This window comes from Scyliorhinus torazame, chromosome 12, assembly GCF_047496885.1.
Source record: "Scyliorhinus torazame isolate Kashiwa2021f chromosome 12, sScyTor2.1, whole genome shotgun sequence".
Lineage (NCBI taxonomy): Eukaryota > Metazoa > Chordata > Chondrichthyes > Carcharhiniformes > Scyliorhinidae > Scyliorhinus > Scyliorhinus torazame.
In genome coordinates, this window is record NC_092718.1 from 60,457,770 (window position 1) to 60,473,401 (window position 15,632).

General features: G+C 72.4%; 1 protein-coding gene across 1 annotated transcript in view; it reads left to right on the plus strand.

The window, feature by feature from the left end:
* The first annotated feature begins 283 nt into the window (after window positions 1-283).
* The window catches only part of stard5 (StAR related lipid transfer domain containing 5), a 59,491-nt gene continuing 44,142 nt past the window's right edge, over window positions 284-15,632 (plus strand). Inside the window, exon 1 of the mRNA XM_072468753.1 lies at window positions 284-550. Coding sequence (XP_072324854.1) covers window positions 461-550 — 90 coding nt within the window. The 5' untranslated portion in view covers window positions 284-460. The remainder of the gene's footprint in view (window positions 551-15,632) is intronic.

Consider the following 15,632-nt stretch of genomic DNA (forward strand, 5'->3'; position numbering starts at 1 on the left):
TTAAGTAGCCAGCGCTTTTGTAAGTGTGGAAATCGCAGTGAATCAAAGCTGTTGAGTGAGATAAGTGTTTTTGATGAGAAGGGAGTGGTGTTCCATGACACAAATTCCCTGCAGCAGCAAGCTCTGCAGAACACTTACCGCTGATTGGCTGCCTGGGCTGTCACTCAATCGGCCAGTGTTCTGTCGCACAGCCTGCCGGGGATTGTAGTCCGCAGGGATTCGATTCTGGCAGGAAGTGGCCGAGAAGCGCGAGCGAGAGGACCACAGCTCCCGACGGGCACTGCGGGGGCGATGGCTGGGCTGCCTGGCCGGCCGGCGGGGATGGGAGAGAGTGGCGGGCGCGCAGCCTGCAGCTGGCTCGGGGATGCCGGCTAACTGGCCTCTGAGTGTCTGAGGAGGAGGCAGAGGAGGACCACCGCTGCTGCTGGCCTCCCGGAGCCGCCCGGCCAGGAGGGGCGGCATGAATTACAGAGCGGTGGCGGACTCGGTGGCCGAGAAGCTGCTGAGTTACAGCAAGGATGAGAGCGGCTGGAAAGTCTGCAAGAGATCGGTGAGGCGGGAGGGATGGAGAGGGGTGAGGGGCGATGAGGGAGGGGGGGGTGAGGGGCGATGAGGGAGGGGGGGTGAGGGGGGGTGAGGGGCGATGAGGGAGGGGGGGGGGCGATGAGGGAGGGGGGGGGGCGATGAGGGAGGGGGGGGGCGATGAGGGAGGGGGGGGGCGATGAGGGAGGGGGGGGGCGATGAGGGAGGGGGGGGGCGATGAGGGAGGGGGGGGGCGATGAGGGAGGGGGGGGGCGATGAGGGAGGGGGGGGGCGATGAGGGAGGGGGGGGGCGATGAGGGAGGGGGGGGGCGATGAGGGAGGGGGGGGGCGATGAGGGAGGGGGGGGGCGATGAGGGAGGGGGGGGGCGATGAGGGAGGGGGGGGGCGATGAGGGAGGGGGGGCGATGAGGGAGGGGGGGCGATGAGGGAGGGGGGGGTGAGGGGCGATGAGGGAGGGGGGGTGTGAGGGGCGATGAGGGAGGGGGGGTGAGGGGCGATGAGGGAGGGGGGGTGAGGGGCGATGAGGGAGGGGGGTGAGGGGCGATGAGGGAGGGGGGTGAGGGGCGATGAGGGAGGGAGGGTGAGGGGCGATGAGGGAGGGGGGGTGAGGGAGGGAGGGTGAGGGGCGATGAGGGAGGGGGGGTGAGGGGCGATGAGGGAGGGGGGGTGAGGGGCGATGAGGGAGGGGGGTGAGGGGCGATGAGGGAGGGGGGTGAGGGGCGATGAGGGAGGGAGGGTGAGGGGCGATGAGGGAGGGGGGGTGAGGGAGGGAGGGTGAGGGGCGATGAGGGAGGGAGGGTGAGGGGCGATGAGGGAGGGGGGGGTGAGGGGCGGTGAGGGAGGGAGGGCGAGGGGCGGTGAGGGAGGGAGGGCGAGGGGCGGTGAGGGAGGGAGGGCGAGGGGCGGTGAGGGAGGGAGGGCGAGGGGCGGTGAGGGAGGGAGGGCGAGGGGCGGTGAGGGAGGGAGGGCGAGGGGCGGTGAGGGAGGGAGGGCGAGGGGCGGTGAGGGAGGGAGGGCGAGGGGCGGTGAGGGAGGGAGGGCGAGGGGCGGTGAGGGAGGGAGGGCGAGGGGCGGTGAGGGAGGGAGGGCGAGGGGCGGTGAGGGAGGGAGGGCGAGGGGCGGTGAGGGAGGGAGGGCGAGGGGCGGTGAGGGAGGGAGGGCGAGGGGCGGTGAGGGAGGGAGGGCGAGGGGCGGTGAGGGAGGGAGGGCGAGGGGCGGTGAGGGAGGGAGGGCGAGGGGCGGTGAGGGAGGGAGGGCGAGGGGCGGTGAGGGAGGGAGGGCGAGGGGCGGTGAGGGAGGGAGGGCGAGGGGCGGTGAGGGAGGGAGGGCGAGGGGCGGTGAGGGAGGGAGGGCGAGGGGCGGTGAGGGAGGGAGGGCGAGGGGCGGTGAGGGAGGGAGGGCGAGGGGCGGTGAGGGAGGGAGGGCGAGGGGCGGTGAGGGAGGGAGGGCGAGGGGCGGTGAGGGAGGGAGGGCGAGGGGCGGTGAGGGAGGGAGGGCGAGGGGCGGTGAGGGAGGGAGGGCGAGGGGCGGTGAGGGAGGGAGGGCGAGGGGCGGTGAGGGAGGGAGGGCGAGGGGCGGTGAGGGAGGGAGGGCGAGGGGCGGTGAGGGAGGGAGGGCGAGGGGCGGTGAGGGAGGGAGGGCGAGGGGCGGTGAGGGAGGGAGGGCGAGGGGCGGTGAGGGAGGGAGGGCGAGGGGCGGTGAGGGAGGGAGGGCGAGGGGCGGTGAGGGAGGGAGGGCGAGGGGCGGTGAGGGAGGGAGGGCGAGGGGCGGTGAGGGAGGGAGGGCGAGGGGCGGTGAGGGAGGGAGGGCGAGGGGCGGTGAGGGAGGGAGGGCGAGGGGCGGTGAGGGAGGGAGGGCGAGGGGCGGTGAGGGAGGGAGGGCGAGGGGCGGTGAGGGAGGGAGGGCGAGGGGCGGTGAGGGAGGGAGGGCGAGGGGCGGTGAGGGAGGGAGGGCGAGGGGCGGTGAGGGAGGGAGGGCGAGGGGCGGTGAGGGAGGGAGGGCGAGGGGCGGTGAGGGAGGGAGGGCGAGGGGCGGTGAGGGAGGGAGGGCGAGGGGCGGTGAGGGAGGGAGGGCGAGGGGCGGTGAGGGAGGGAGGGCGAGGGGCGATGAGGGAGGGGGGGGGGGCGATGAGGGAGGGGGGGGGGGCGATGAGGGAGGGAGGGAGGGGGGGGCGATGAGGGAGGGAGGGAGGGGGGGGCGATGAGGGAGGGAGGGAGGGGGGGGGCGATGAGGGAGGGGGGAGGGGGGGCGATGAGGGAGGGGGGAGGGGGGGCGATGAGGGAGGGAGGGGGGGCGATGAGGGAGGGAGGGGGGGGCGAGGAGGGAGGGAGGGGGGGGAGGGAGGGAGGGGGGGGCGATGAGGGTGAGGGGCGAGGGAGGGAGGGAGGGGGGCGATGAGGGAGGGGGGCGATGAGGGAGGGTGAGGCGGGAGGGAGGGAGGGTGAGGTGGGAGGGATGGAGAGGGGTGAGGGGCGATGAGGGATGGAGAGGGCGAGGGGCGATGAGGGAGGGAGGGGGGGGCGATGAGGGAGGGGGGGAGGGAGGGAGGGGGGGCGATGAGGGAGGGAGGGAGGGGGGGCGATGAGGGAGGGAGGGAGGGAGGGCGATGAGGGAGGGGGGGCGATGAGGGAGGGGGGGCGATGGGGGAGGGGGGCGATGAGGGAGGGGGGCGATGAGGGAGGGAGGGGGGCGATGAGGGAGGGAGGGGGGGCGGGGCGATGAGGGAGGGAGGGAGGGGGGGCGATGCGGGAGGGAGGGAGGGTGAGGTGGGAGGGATGGAGAGGGAGGGTGAGGGGCGAGGCGGGAGGGAGGGTGAGGGGCGAGGCGGGAGGGAGGGTGAGGGGCGAGGCGGGAGGGAGGGTGAGGGGCGAGGCGGGAGGGAGGGTGAGGGGCGAGGCGGGAGGGAGGGTGAGGGGCGAGGCGGGAGGGAGGGTGAGGGGCGAGGCGGGAGGGAGGGTGAGGGGCGAGGCGGGAGGGAGGGTGAGGGGCGAGGCGGGAGGGAGGGTGAGGGGCGAGGCGGGAGGGAGGGTGAGGGGCGAGGCGGGAGGGAGGGTGAGGGGCGAGGCGGGAGGGAGGGTGAGGGGCGAGGCGGGAGGGAGGGTGAGGGGCGAGGCGGGAGGGAGGGTGAGGGGCGAGGCGGGAGGGAGGGTGAGGGGCGAGGCGGGAGGGAGGGTGAGGGGCGAGGCGGGAGGGAGGGTGAGGGGCGAGGCGGGAGGGAGGGTGAGGGGCGAGGCGGGAGGGAGGGTGAGGGGCGAGGCGGGAGGGAGGGTGAGGGGCGAGGCGGGAGGGAGGGTGAGGGGCGAGGCGGGAGGGAGGGTGAGGGGCGAGGCGGGAGGGAGGGTGAGGGGCGAGGCGGGAGGGAGGGTGAGGGGCGAGGCGGGAGGGAGGGTGAGGGGCGAGGCGGGAGGGAGGGTGAGGGGCGAGGCGGGAGGGAGGGTGAGGGGCGAGGCGGGAGGGAGGGAGGGTGAGGCGGGAGGGAGGGAGGGTGAGGCGGGAGGGAGGGAGGGTGAGGCGGGAGGGAGGGAGGGTGAGGCGGGAGGGAGGGAGGGTGAGGCGGGAGGGAGGGAGGGTGAGGCGGGAGGGAGGGAGGGTGAGGCGGGAGGGAGGGAGGGTGAGGCGGGAGAGGAGGGAGGGTGAGGCGGGAGAGGAGGGAGGGTGAGGAGGGAGAGGAGGGAGAGGAGGGAGAGGAGGGAGAGGAGGGAGGGAGAGGAGGGAGAGGAGGGAGAGGAGGGAGAGGAGGGAGAGGAGGGAGAGGAGGGAGGGATGGAGAGGGTGAGGGGCGATGAGGGATGGAGAGGGTGAGGGGCGATGAGGGAGGGAGGGCGAGGGGCGATGAGGGAGGGAGGGCGATGAGGGAGGGAGGGCGATGAGGGAGGGAGGGCGAGGGGCGAAGAGAGAGTGAGGGGCGGGGGAGGGGCGAGGGAGGGTGAGGGGCGAGGGGGGGGAGAGGGAGACAGGGGAGAGGAGCCAAAGAGGGAGGCAGGGGCCAAGGAGGGAGGGAGGGAGAGAGGGGCAAAGAGGGAGGGAGAGAGGGGCCAAAGAGGGAGGGAGAGAGGGGCCAAAGAGGGAGGGAGAGAGGGGCCAAAGAGGGAGGGGGAGAGGGGCCAAAGAGGGAGGGGGAGAGGGGCCAAAGAGGGAGGGGGAGAGGGGCCAAAGAGGGAGGGGGAGAGGGGCCAAAGAGGGAGGGGGAGAGGGGCCAAAGAGGGAGGGAGAGAGGGGCCAAAGAGGGAGGGAGAGAGGGGCCAAAGAGGGAGGGAGGGAGAGAGAGAGGGGCCAAAGAGGGAGGGAGGGAGGGAGGGAGAGAGAGAGAGAGGGGCCGAAGAGGGAGGGAGAGAGAGAGGGGCCAAAGAGGGAGGGAGAGAGAGAGGGGCCAAAGAGGGAGGGAGGGAGGGAGAGAGAGAGGGGCCAAAGAGGGACGGAGGGAGGGAGAGAGAGAGGGGCCAAAGAGGGAGAGGGAGAGGGGCCAAAGAGGGAGGGGGAGAGGGGCCAAAGAGGGAGGGGGAGAGGGGCCAAAGAGGGAGGGGGAGAGGGGCCAAAGAGGGAGGGGGAGAGGGGCCAAAGAGGGAGGGGGAGAGGGGCCAAAGAGGGAGGGGGAGAGGGGCCAAAGAGGGAGGGGGAGAGGGGCCAAAGAGGGAGGGGGAGAGGGGCCAAAGAGGGAGGGGGAGAGGGGCCAAAGAGGGAGGGGGAGAGGGGCCAAAGAGGGAGGGGGAGAGGGGCCAAAGAGGGAGGGGGAGAGGGGCCAAAGAGGGAGGGGGAGAGGGGCCAAAGAGGGAGGGGGAGAGGGGCCAAAGAGGGAGGGGGAGAGGGGCCAAAGAGGGAGGGGGAGAGGGGCCAAAGAGGGAGGGGGAGAGGGGCCAAAGAGGGAGGGGGAGAGGGGCCAAAGAGGGAGGGGGAGAGGGGCCAAAGAGGGAGGGGGAGAGGGGCCAAAGAGGGAGGGGGAGAGGGGCCAAAGAGGGAGGGGGAGAGGGGCCAAAGAGGGAGGGGGAGAGGGGCCAAAGAGGGAGGGGGAGAGGGGCCAAAGAGGGAGGGGGAGAGGGGCCAAAGAGGGAGGGGGAGAGGGGCCAAAGAGGGAGGGGGAGAGGGGCCAAAGAGGGAGGGACGGAGGGAGGGAGAGAGAGAGGGGCCGAAGAGGGAGGGACGGAGGGAGGGAGAGAGAGAGGGGCCGAAGAGGGACGGACGGAGGGAGGGAGAGAGAGAGGGGCCGAAGAGGGACGGACGGAGGGAGGGAGAGAGAGAGGGGCCGAAGAGGGACGGACGGAGGGAGGGAGAGAGAGAGGGGCCGAAGAGGGACGGACGGAGGGAGGGAGTGAGAGAGGGGCCGAAGAGGGAGGGGCCGAAGAGAGAGGGAGTGAGGGAGGGGCCGAAGAGGGAGGGAGTGAGGGAGGGGCCGAAGAGGGAGGGAGTGAGGGAGGGGCCGAAGAGGGAGGGAGTGAGGGAGGGGCCAAAGAGGGAGGGAGTGAGGGAGGGGCCGAAGAGGGAGGGAGTGAGGGAGGGGCCGAAGAGGGAGGGAGTGAGGGAGGGGCCAAAGAGGGAGGGAGTGAGGGAGGGGCCAAAGAGGGAGGGAGTGAGGGAGGGGCCAAAGAGGGAGGGAGTGAGGGAGGGGCCAAAGAGGGAGGGAGTGAGGGAGGGGCCAAAGAGGGAGGGAGTGAGGGAGGGGCCAAAGAGGGAGGGAGTGAGGGAGGGGCCAAAGAGGGAGGGAGTGAGGGAGGGGCCAAAGAGGGAGGGAGTGAGGGAGGGGCCAAAGAGGGAGGGAGTGAGGGAGGGGCCAAAGAGGGAGGGAGTGAGGGAGGGGCCAAAGAGGGAGGGAGTGAGGGAGGGGCCAAAGAGGGAGGGAGTGAGGGAGGGGCCAAAGAGGGAGGGAGTGAGGGAGGGGCCAAAGAGGGAGGGAGTGAGGGAGGGGCCAAAGAGGGAGGGAGTGAGGGAGGGGCCAAAGAGGGAGGGAGGGAGGGAGGGGCCAAAGAGGGAGGGAGGGAGGGGCCAAAGAGGGAGGGAGGGAGGGGCCAAAGAGGGAGGGAGGGAGGGAGGGGCCAAAGAGGGAGGGAGGGAGGGGCCAAAGAGGGAGGGAGGGAGGGGCCAAAGAGGGAGGGAGGGAGGGAGGGGCCAAAGAGGGAGGGAGGGAGGGAGGGGCCAAAGAGGGAGGGAGGGAGGGAGGGGCCAAAGAGGGAGGGAGGGAGGGAGGGGCCAAAGAGGGAGGGAGGGAGGGAGGGGCCAAAGAGGGAGGGAGGGAGGGAGGGGCCAAAGAGGGAGGGAGGGAGGGAGGGGCCAAAGAGGGAGGGAGGGAGGGGCCAAAGAGGGAGGGAGGGAGGGAGGGGCCAAAGAGGGAGGGAGGGGCCAAAGAGGGAGGGAGGGAGGGAGGGGCCAAAGAGGGAGGGAGGGAGGGAGGGGCCAAAGAGGGAGGGAGGGAGGGAGGGAGGGAGGGAGGGGCCAAAGAGGGAGGGAGGGAGGGAGGGGCCAAAGAGGGAGGGAGGGAGGGAGGGGCCAAAGAGGGAGGGAGGGAGGGAGGGGCCAAAGAGGGAGGGAGGGGCCAAAGAGGGAGGGGCCAAAGAGGGAGGGAGGGGCCAAAGAGGGAGGGAGGGGCCAAAGAGGGAGGGAGGGGCCAAAGAGGGAGGGAGGGGCCAAAGAGGGAGGGAGGGGCCAAAGAGGGAGGGAGGGGCCAAAGAGGGAGGGAGGGGCCAAAGAGGGAGGGAGGGGCCAAAGAGGGAGGGAGGGGCCAAAGAGGGAGGGAGGGGCCAAAGAGGGAGGGAGGGGCCAAAGAGGGAGGGAGGGGCCAAAGAGGGAGGGAGGGGCCAAAGAGGGAGGGAGGGGCCAAAGAGGGAGGGAGGGGCCAAAGAGGGAGGGAGGGGCCAAAGAGGGAGGGAGGGGCCAGGGAGGGAGGGAGGGAGGGGCCAAAGAGGGAGGGAGGGAGGGAGGGGCCAAAGAGGGAGGGAGGGAGGGAGGGGCCAAAGAGGGAGGGAGGGAGGGAGGGGCCAAAGAGGGAGGGAGGGAGGGGCCAAAGAGGGAGGGAGGGAGGGAGGGGCCAAAGAGGGAGGGAGGGAGGGAGGGGCCAAAGAGGGAGGGAGGGAGGGGCCAAAGAGGGAGGGAGGGAGGGGCCAAAGAGGGAGGGAGGGAGGGAGGGGCCAAAGAGGGAGGGAGGGAGGGAGGGGCCAAAGAGGGAGGGAGGGAGGGAGGGGCCAAAGAGGGAGGGAGGGAGGGAGGGGCCAAAGAGGGAGGGAGGGAGGGGCCAAAGAGGGAGGGAGGGAGGGAGGGGCCAAAGAGGGAGGGAGGGAGGGAGGGGCCAAAGAGGGAGGGAGGGAGGGAGGGGCCAAAGAGGGAGGGAGGGAGGGAGGGGCCAAAGAGGGAGGGAGGGAGGGAGGGGCCAAAGAGGGAGGGAGGGGCCAAAGAGGGAGGGAGGGAGGGAGGGGCCAAAGAGGGAGGGAGGAGCCAAAGAGGGAGGGAGGGAGGGAGGGGCCAAAGAGGGAGGGAGGGGCCAAAGAGGGAGGGAGGGAGGGAGGGGCCAAAGAGGGAGGGAGGAGCCAAAGAGGGAGGGAGGGAGGGAGGGGCCAAAGAGGGAGGGAGGGGCCAAAGAGGGAGGGAGGGAGGGAGGGGCCAAAGAGGGAGGGAGGGAGGGAGGGAGGGGCCAAAGAGGGAGGGAGGGAGGGAGGGAGGGGCCAAAGAGGGAGGGAGGGAGGGAGGGAGGGGCCAAAGAGGGAGGGAGGGAGGGAGGGAGGGGCCAAAGAGGGAGGGAGGGAGGGAGGGAGGGGCCAAAGAGGGAGGGAGGGAGGGAGGGGCCAAAGAGGGAGGGAGGGAGGGAGGGAGGGGCCAAAGAGGGAGGGAGGGAGGGAGGGAGGGGCCAAAGAGGGAGGGAGGGAGGGAGGGAGGGGCCAAAGAGGGAGGGAGGGAGGGAGGGAGGGGCCAAAGAGGGAGGGAGGGAGGGAGGGAGGGGCCAAAGAGGGAGGGAGGGAGGGAGGGAGGGGCCAAAGAGGGAGGGAGGGAGGGAGGGGCCAAAGAGGGAGGGAGGGAGGGAGGGGCCAAAGAGGGAGGGAGGGAGGGAGGGAGGGGCCAAAGAGGGAGGGAGGGAGGGAGGGAGGGGCCAAAGAGGGAGGGAGGGAGGGGCCAAAGAGGGAGGGGCCAAAGAGGGAGGGGCCAAAGAGGGAGGGGCCAAAGAGGGAGGGGCCAAAGAGGGAGGGGCCAAAGAGGGAGGGGCCAAAGAGGGAGGGAGGGAGGGGCCAAAGATGGAGGGAGGGAGGGGCCAAAGAGGGAGGGAGGGAGGGGCCAAAGAGGGAGGGAGGGAGGGAGGGAGGGGCCAAAGAGGGAGGGAGGGAGGGAGGGGCCAAAGAGGGAGGGAGGGAGGGAGGGGCCAAAGAGGGAGGGAGGGAGGGAGGGGCCAAAGAGGGAGGGAGGGAGGGAGGGAGGGGCCAAAGAGGGAGGGAGGGAGGGGCCAAAGAGGGAGGGAGGGAGGGAGGGAGGGGCCAAGGAGGGAGGGAGCGAGGGAGGGGCCAAGGAGGGAGGGAGGGAGGGAGGGGCCAAAGAGGGAGGGAGGGAGGGAGGGAGGGGCCAAAGAGGGAGGGAGGGAGGGAGGGAGGGGCCAAAGAGGGAGGGAGGGAGGGAGGGGCGGGCCAAAGAGGGAGGGAGGGAGGGAGGGGCGGGCCAAAGAGGGAGGGAGGGAGGGAGGGGCGGGCCAAAGAGGGAGGGAGGGAGGGAGGGGCGGGCCAAAGAGGGAGGGAGGGAGGGAGGGGCGGGCCAAAGAGGGAGGGAGGGAGGGAGGGGCGGGCCAAAGAGGGAGGGAGGGAGGGAGGGGCGGGCCAAAGAGGGAGGGAGGGAGGGAGGGGCGGGCCAAAGAGGGAGGGAGGGAGGGAGGGGCGGGCCAAAGAGGGAGGGAGGGAGGGAGGGGCGGGCCAAAGAGGGAGGGAGGGGAGGGGCGGGCCAAAGAGGGAGGGAGGGAGGGAGGGGCGGGCCAAAGAGGGAGGGAGGGAGGGAGGGGCGGGCCAAAGAGGGAGGGAGGGAGGGAGGGGCGGGCCAAAGAGGGAGGGAGGGAGGGAGGGGCGGGCCAAAGAGGGAGGGAGGGAGGGAGGGGCGGGCCAAAGAGGGAGGGAGGGAGGGAGGGGCGGGCCAAAGAGGGAGGGAGGGAGGGAGGGGCGGGCCAAAGAGGGAGGGAGGGAGGGAGGGGCGGGCCAAAGAGGGAGGGAGGGAGGGAGGGGCGGGCCAAAGAGGGAGGGAGGGAGGGAGGGGCGGGCCAAAGAGGGAGGGAGGGAGGGAGGGGCGGGCCAAAGAGGGAGGGAGGGAGGGAGGGGCGGGCCAAAGAGGGAGGGAGGGAGGGAGGGGCGGGCCAAAGAGGGAGGGAGGGAGGGAGGGGCGGGCCAAAGAGGGAGGGAGGGAGGGAGGGGCGGGCCAAAGAGGGAGGGAGGGAGGGAGGGGCGGGCCAAAGAGGGAGGGAGGGAGGGAGGGGCGGGCCAAAGAGGGAGGGAGGGAGGGAGGGGCGGGCCAAAGAGGGAGGGCGGGAGGGAGGGGCGGGCCAAAGAGGGAGGGAGGGAGGGAGGGGCGGGCCAAAGAGGGAGGGAGGGAGGGCGGGGCGGGCCAAAGAGGGAGGGAGGGAGGGAGGGGCGGGCCAAAGAGGGAGGGAGGGAGGGAGGGGCGGGCCAAAGAGGGAGGGAGGGAGGGAGGGGCGGGCCAAAGAGGGAGGGAGGGAGGGAGGGGCGGGCCAAAGAGGGAGGGAGGGAGGGGCGGGCCAAAGAGGGAGGGAGGGAGGGAGGGGCGGGCCAAAGAGGGAGGGAGGGAGGGAGGGGCGGGCCAAAGAGGGAGGGAGGGAGGGAGGGGCGGGCCAAAGAGGGAGGGAGGGAGGGAGGGGCGGGCCAAAGAGGGAGGGAGGGAGGGAGGGGCGGGCCAAAGAGGGAGGGAGGGAGGGAGGGGCGGGCCAAAGAGGGAGGGAGGGAGGGAGGGGCGGGCCAAAGAGGGAGGGAGGGAGGGAGGGGCGGGCCAAAGAGGGAGGGAGGGAGGGAGGGGCGGGCCAAAGAGGGAGGGAGGGAGGGAGGGGCGGGCCAAAGAGGGAGGGAGGGAGGGAGGGGCGGGCCAAAGAGGGAGGGAGGGAGGGAGGGGCGGGCCAAAGAGGGAGGGAGGGAGGGAGGGGCGGGCCAAAGAGGGAGGGAGGGAGGGAGGGGCGGGCCAAAGAGGGAGGGAGGGAGGGAGGGGCGGGCCAAAGAGGGAGGGAGGGAGGGAGGGGCGGGCCAAAGAGGGAGGGAGGGAGGGAGGGGCGGGCCAAAGAGGGAGGGAGGGAGGGAGGGGCGGGCCAAAGAGGGAGGGAGGGAGGGAGGGGCGGGCCAAAGAGGGAGGGAGGGAGGGAGGGGCGGGCCAAAGAGGGAGGGAGGGAGGGAGGGGCGGGCCAAAGAGGGAGGGAGGGAGGGAGGGGCGGGCCAAAGAGGGAGGGAGGGAGGGAGGGGCGGGCCAAAGAGGGAGGGAGGGAGGGAGGGGCGGGCCAAAGAGGGAGGGAGGGAGGGAGGGGCGGGCCAAAGAGGGAGGGAGGGAGGGAGGGGCGGGCCAAAGAGGGAGGGAGGGAGCGGGCCAAAGAGGGAGGGAGGGGCGGGCCAAAGAGGGAGGGAGGGGAGGGCCAAAGAGGGAGGGAGGGGCGGGCCAAAGAGGGAGGGAGGGGCGGGCCAAAGAGGGAGGGAGGGGCGGGCCAAAGAGGGAGGGAGGGGCGGGCCAAAGAGGGAGGGAGGGAGGGCGGGCCAAAGAGGGAGGGAGGGAGGGAGGGGCGGGCCAAAGAGGGAGGGAGGGAGGGAGGGGCGGGCCAAAGAGGGAGGGAGGGAGGGAGGGGCGGGCCAAAGAGGGAGGGAGGGAGGGAGGGGCGGGCCAAAGAGGGAGGGAGGGAGGGAGGGGCGGGCCAAAGAGGGAGGGAGGGAGGGAGGGGCGGGCCAAAGAGGGAGGGAGGGAGGGAGGGGCGGGCCAAAGAGGGAGGGAGGGAGGGAGGGGCGGGCCAAAGAGGGAGGGAGGGAGGGAGGGGCGGGCCAAAGAGGGAGGGAGGGAGGGAGGGGCGGGCCAAAGAGGGAGGGAGGGAGGGAGGGGCGGGCCAAAGAGGGAGGGAGGGAGGGAGGGGCGGGCCAAAGAGGGAGGGAGGGAGGGAGGGGCGGGCCAAAGAGGGAGGGAGGGAGGGAGGGGCGGGCCAAAGAGGGAGGGAGGGAGGGAGGGGCGGGCCAAAGAGGGAGGGAGGGAGGGAGGGGCGGGCCAAAGAGGGAGGGAGGGAGGGAGGGGCGGGCCAAAGAGGGAGGGAGGGAGGGAGGGGCGGGCCAAAGAGGGAGGGAGGGAGGGAGGGGCGGGCCAAAGAGGGAGGGAGGGAGGGAGGGGCGGGCCAAAGAGGGAGGGAGGGAGGGAGGGGCGGGCCAAAGAGGGAGGGAGGGAGGGAGGGGCGGGCCAAAGAGGGAGGGAGGGAGGGAGGGGCGGGCCAAAGAGGGAGGGAGGGAGGGAGGGGCGGGCCAAAGAGGGAGGGAGGGAGGGAGGGGCGGGCCAAAGAGGGAGGGAGGGAGGGAGGGGCGGGCCAAAGAGGGAGGGAGGGAGGGAGGGGCGGGCCAAAGAGGGAGGGAGGGAGGGAGGGGCGGGCCAAAGAGGGAGGGAGGGAGGGAGGGGCGGGCCAAAGAGGGAGGGAGGGAGGGAGGGGCGGGCCAAAGAGGGAGGGAGGGAGGGAGGGGCGGGCCAAAGAGGGAGGGAGGGAGGGAGGGGCGGGCCAAAGAGGGAGGGAGGGAGGGAGGGGCGGGCCAAAGAGGGAGGGAGGGAGGGAGGGGCGGGCCAAAGAGGGAGGGAGGGAGGGAGGGGCGGGCCAAAGAGGGAGGGAGGGAGGGAGGGGCGGGCCAAAGAGGGAGGGAGGGAGGGAGGGGCGGGCCAAAGAGGGAGGGAGGGAGGGAGGGGCGGGCCAAAGAGGGAGGGAGGGAGGGAGGGGCGGGCCAAAGAGGGAGGGAGGGAGGGAGGGGCGGGCCAAAGAGGGAGGGAGGGAGGGAGGGGCGGGCCAAAGAGGGAGGGAGGGAGGGAGGGGCGGGCCAAAGAGGGAGGGAGGGAGGGAGGGGCGGGCCAAAGAGGGAGGGAGGGAGGGAGGGGCGGGCCAAAGAGGGAGGGAGGGAGGGAGGGGCGGGCCAAAGAGGGAGGGAGGGAGGGAGGGGCGGGCCAAAGAGGGAGGGAGGGAGGGAGGGGCGGGCCAAAGAGGGAGGGAGGGAGGGAGGGGCGGGCCAAAGAGGGAGGGAGGGGAGGGAGGGGCGGGCCAAAGAGGGAGGGAGGGAGGGAGGGGCGGGCCAAAGAGGGAGGGAGGGAGGGAGGGGCGGGCCAAAGAGGGAGGGAGGGAGGGAGGGGCGGGCCAAAGAGGGAGGGAGGGAGGGAGGGGCGGGCCAAAGAGGGAGGGAGGGAGGGAGGGGCGGGCCAAAGAGGGAGGGAGGGAGGGAGGGGCGGGCCAAAGAGGGAGGGAGGGAGGGAGGGGCGGGCCAAAGAGGGAGGGAGGGAGGGAGGGGCGGGCCAAAGAGGGAGGGAGGGAGGGCGGGCCAAAGAGGGAGGGAGGGAGGGAGGGAGGGGCCAAAGAGGGAGGGAGGGAGGGAGGGAGGGGCCAAAGAGGGAGGGAGGGAGGGAGGGAGGGGCCAAAGAGGGAGGGAGGGAGGGGGCCAAAGGGAGGGAGGGAGGGAGGGGCCAAAGAGGGAGGGAGGGAGGGGCCAAAGAGGGAGGGAGGGCCAAGAGGGAGGGAGGGAGGGGCCAAAGAGGGAGGGAGGGAGGAGGGGCCAAAGAGGGAGGGAGGGAGGGGCCAAAGAGGGGAGGGAGGGAGGGGCCAAAGAGGGAGGGAGGGAGGGGCCAAAGAGGGAGGGAGGGAGGGGCCAAAGAGGGAGGGAGGGAGGGAGGGGCCAAAGAGGGAGGGAGGGAGGGAGGGAGGGGCCAAAGAGGGAGGGAGGGAGGGAGGGAGGGGCCAAAGAGGGAGGGAGGGAGGGAGGGAGGGGCCAAAGAGGGAGGGAGGGAGGGAGGGAGGGGCCAAAGAGGGAGGGAGGGAGGGGCCAAAGAGGGAGGGAGGGGCCAAAGAGGGAGGGAGGGAGGGAGGGAGGGGCCAAAGAGGGAGGGAGGGAGGGAGGGAGGGGCCAAAGAGGGAGGGAGGGGGCCAAAGAGGGAGGGAGGGAGGGGCCAAAGAGGGAGGGAGGGAGGGGCCAAAGAGGGAGGGAGGGAGGGGCCAAAGAGGGAGGGAGGGAGGGGCCAAAGAGGGAGGGAGGGAGGGAGGGAGGGGCCAAAGAGGGAGGGAGGGGAGGGAGGGAGGGGCCAAAGAGGGAGGGAGGGAGGGAGGGGGGCCAAGAGGGAGGGAGGGAGGGAGGGAGGGCCAAAGAGGGAGGGAGGGGCCAAAGAGGGAGGAGGGAGGGGCCAAAGAGGGAGGGAGGGGCCAAGAGGGAGGGAGGGGCCAAAGAGGGAGGGAGGGAGGGAGGGGCCAAGGAGGGAGGGAGGGAGGGGCCAAGGAGGGAGGGAGGGGCCAAGGAGGAGGGAGGGAGGGGCCAAGGAGGGAGGGAGGGAGGGAGGGGCCAAGGGAGGGAGGGAGGGAGGGAGGGGCCAAGGAGGGAGGGAGGGAGGGAGGGGCCAAGGAGGGAGGGAGGGAGGGAGGGGCCAAGGAGGGAGGGAGGGAGGGAGGGGCCAAAGAGGGAGGGAGGGAGGGGCCAAAGAGGGAGGGAGGGAGGGAGGGGCCAAAGAGGGAGGGAGGGAGGGAGGGGCCAAAGAGGGAGGGAGGGAGGGAGGGGCCAAAGAGGGAGGGAGGGAGGGAGGGGCCAAAGAGGGAGGGAGGGAGGGAGGGGCCAAAGAGGGAGGGAGGGAGGGAGGGGGCCAAAGAGGGAGGGAGGGAGGGAGGGGCCAAAGAGGGAGGGAGGGGCCAAAGAGGGAGGGAGGGCCAAAGAGGGAGGGAGGGGCCAAAGAGGGAGGGAGGGGCCAAAGAGGGAGGGAGGGGCCAAGAGGGAGGGAGGGGCCAAAGAGGGAGGGAGGGGCCAAAGAGGGAGGGAGGGGCCAAAGAGGGAGGGAGGGAGGGAGGGGCGGGCCAAAGAGGGAGGGAGGGAGGGAGGGGCGGGCCAAAGAGGGAGGGAGGGAGGGAGGGGCGGGCCAAAGAGGGAGGGAGGGAGGAGGGGCGGGCCAAAGAGGGAGGGAGGGAGGGAGGGGCGGGCCAAAGAGGGAGGGAGGGGAGGGAGGGGCGGGGCCAAAGAGGGAGGGAGGGAGGGAGGGAGGGGCCAAAGAGGGAGGGAGGGAGGGAGGGAGGGGCCAAAGAGGGAGGGAGGGGCCAGGAGGGAGGGAGGGGCCAAAGAGGGAGGGAGGGAGGGAGGGGCCAAAGAGGGAGGGAGGGAGGGAGGGAGGGGCCAAAGAGGGAGGGAGGGAGGGAGGGAGGGGCCAAAGAGGGAGGGAGGGGCCAAAGAGGGAGGGAGGGAGGGAGGGAGGGCCAAAGAGGGAGGGAGGGGGAGGAGGGGCCAAAGAGGGAGGGAGGGGCCAAAGAGGGAGGGAGGGGCCAAAGAGGGAGGGAGGGGGCCAAAGAGGGAGGGAGGGGCCAAAGAGGGAGGGAGGGGCCAAAGAGGGAGGGAGGGGCCAAAGAGGGAGGGAGGGCCAAAGAGGGAGGGAGGGGCCAAAGAGGGAGGGAGGGGCCAAAGAGGGAGGGAGGGAGGGGCCAAAGAGGGAGGGAGGAGGGGCCAAAGAGGGAGGAGGGAGGGGCCAAAGAGGGAGGGAGGGAGGGGCCAAAGAGGGAGGGAGGGAGGGGCCAAAGAGGGAGGGAGGGAGGGGCCAAAGAGGGAGGGAGGGAGGGGCCAAAGAGGGAGGGAGGGAGGGGCCAAAGAGGGAGGGAGGGAGGGGCCAAAGAGGGGAGGGAGGGAGGGGGCCAAAGAGGGAGGGAGGGAGGGGCCAAAGAGGGAGGGAGGGAGGGGCCAAAGAGGGAGGGAGGGAGGGGCCAAAGAGGAGGGAGGGAGGGGCCAAAGAGGGAGGGAGGGAGGGGCCAAAGAGGGAGGAGGGAGGGGCCAAAGAGGGAGGGAGGGAGGGCCAAAGAGGGAGGGAGGGGGCCAAAGAGGGGAGGGAGGGGCCAAAGAGGGGGAGGGAGGGGGGGCCAAAGAGGGAGGGAGGGGGCCAAAGAGGGAGGGAGGGGCCAA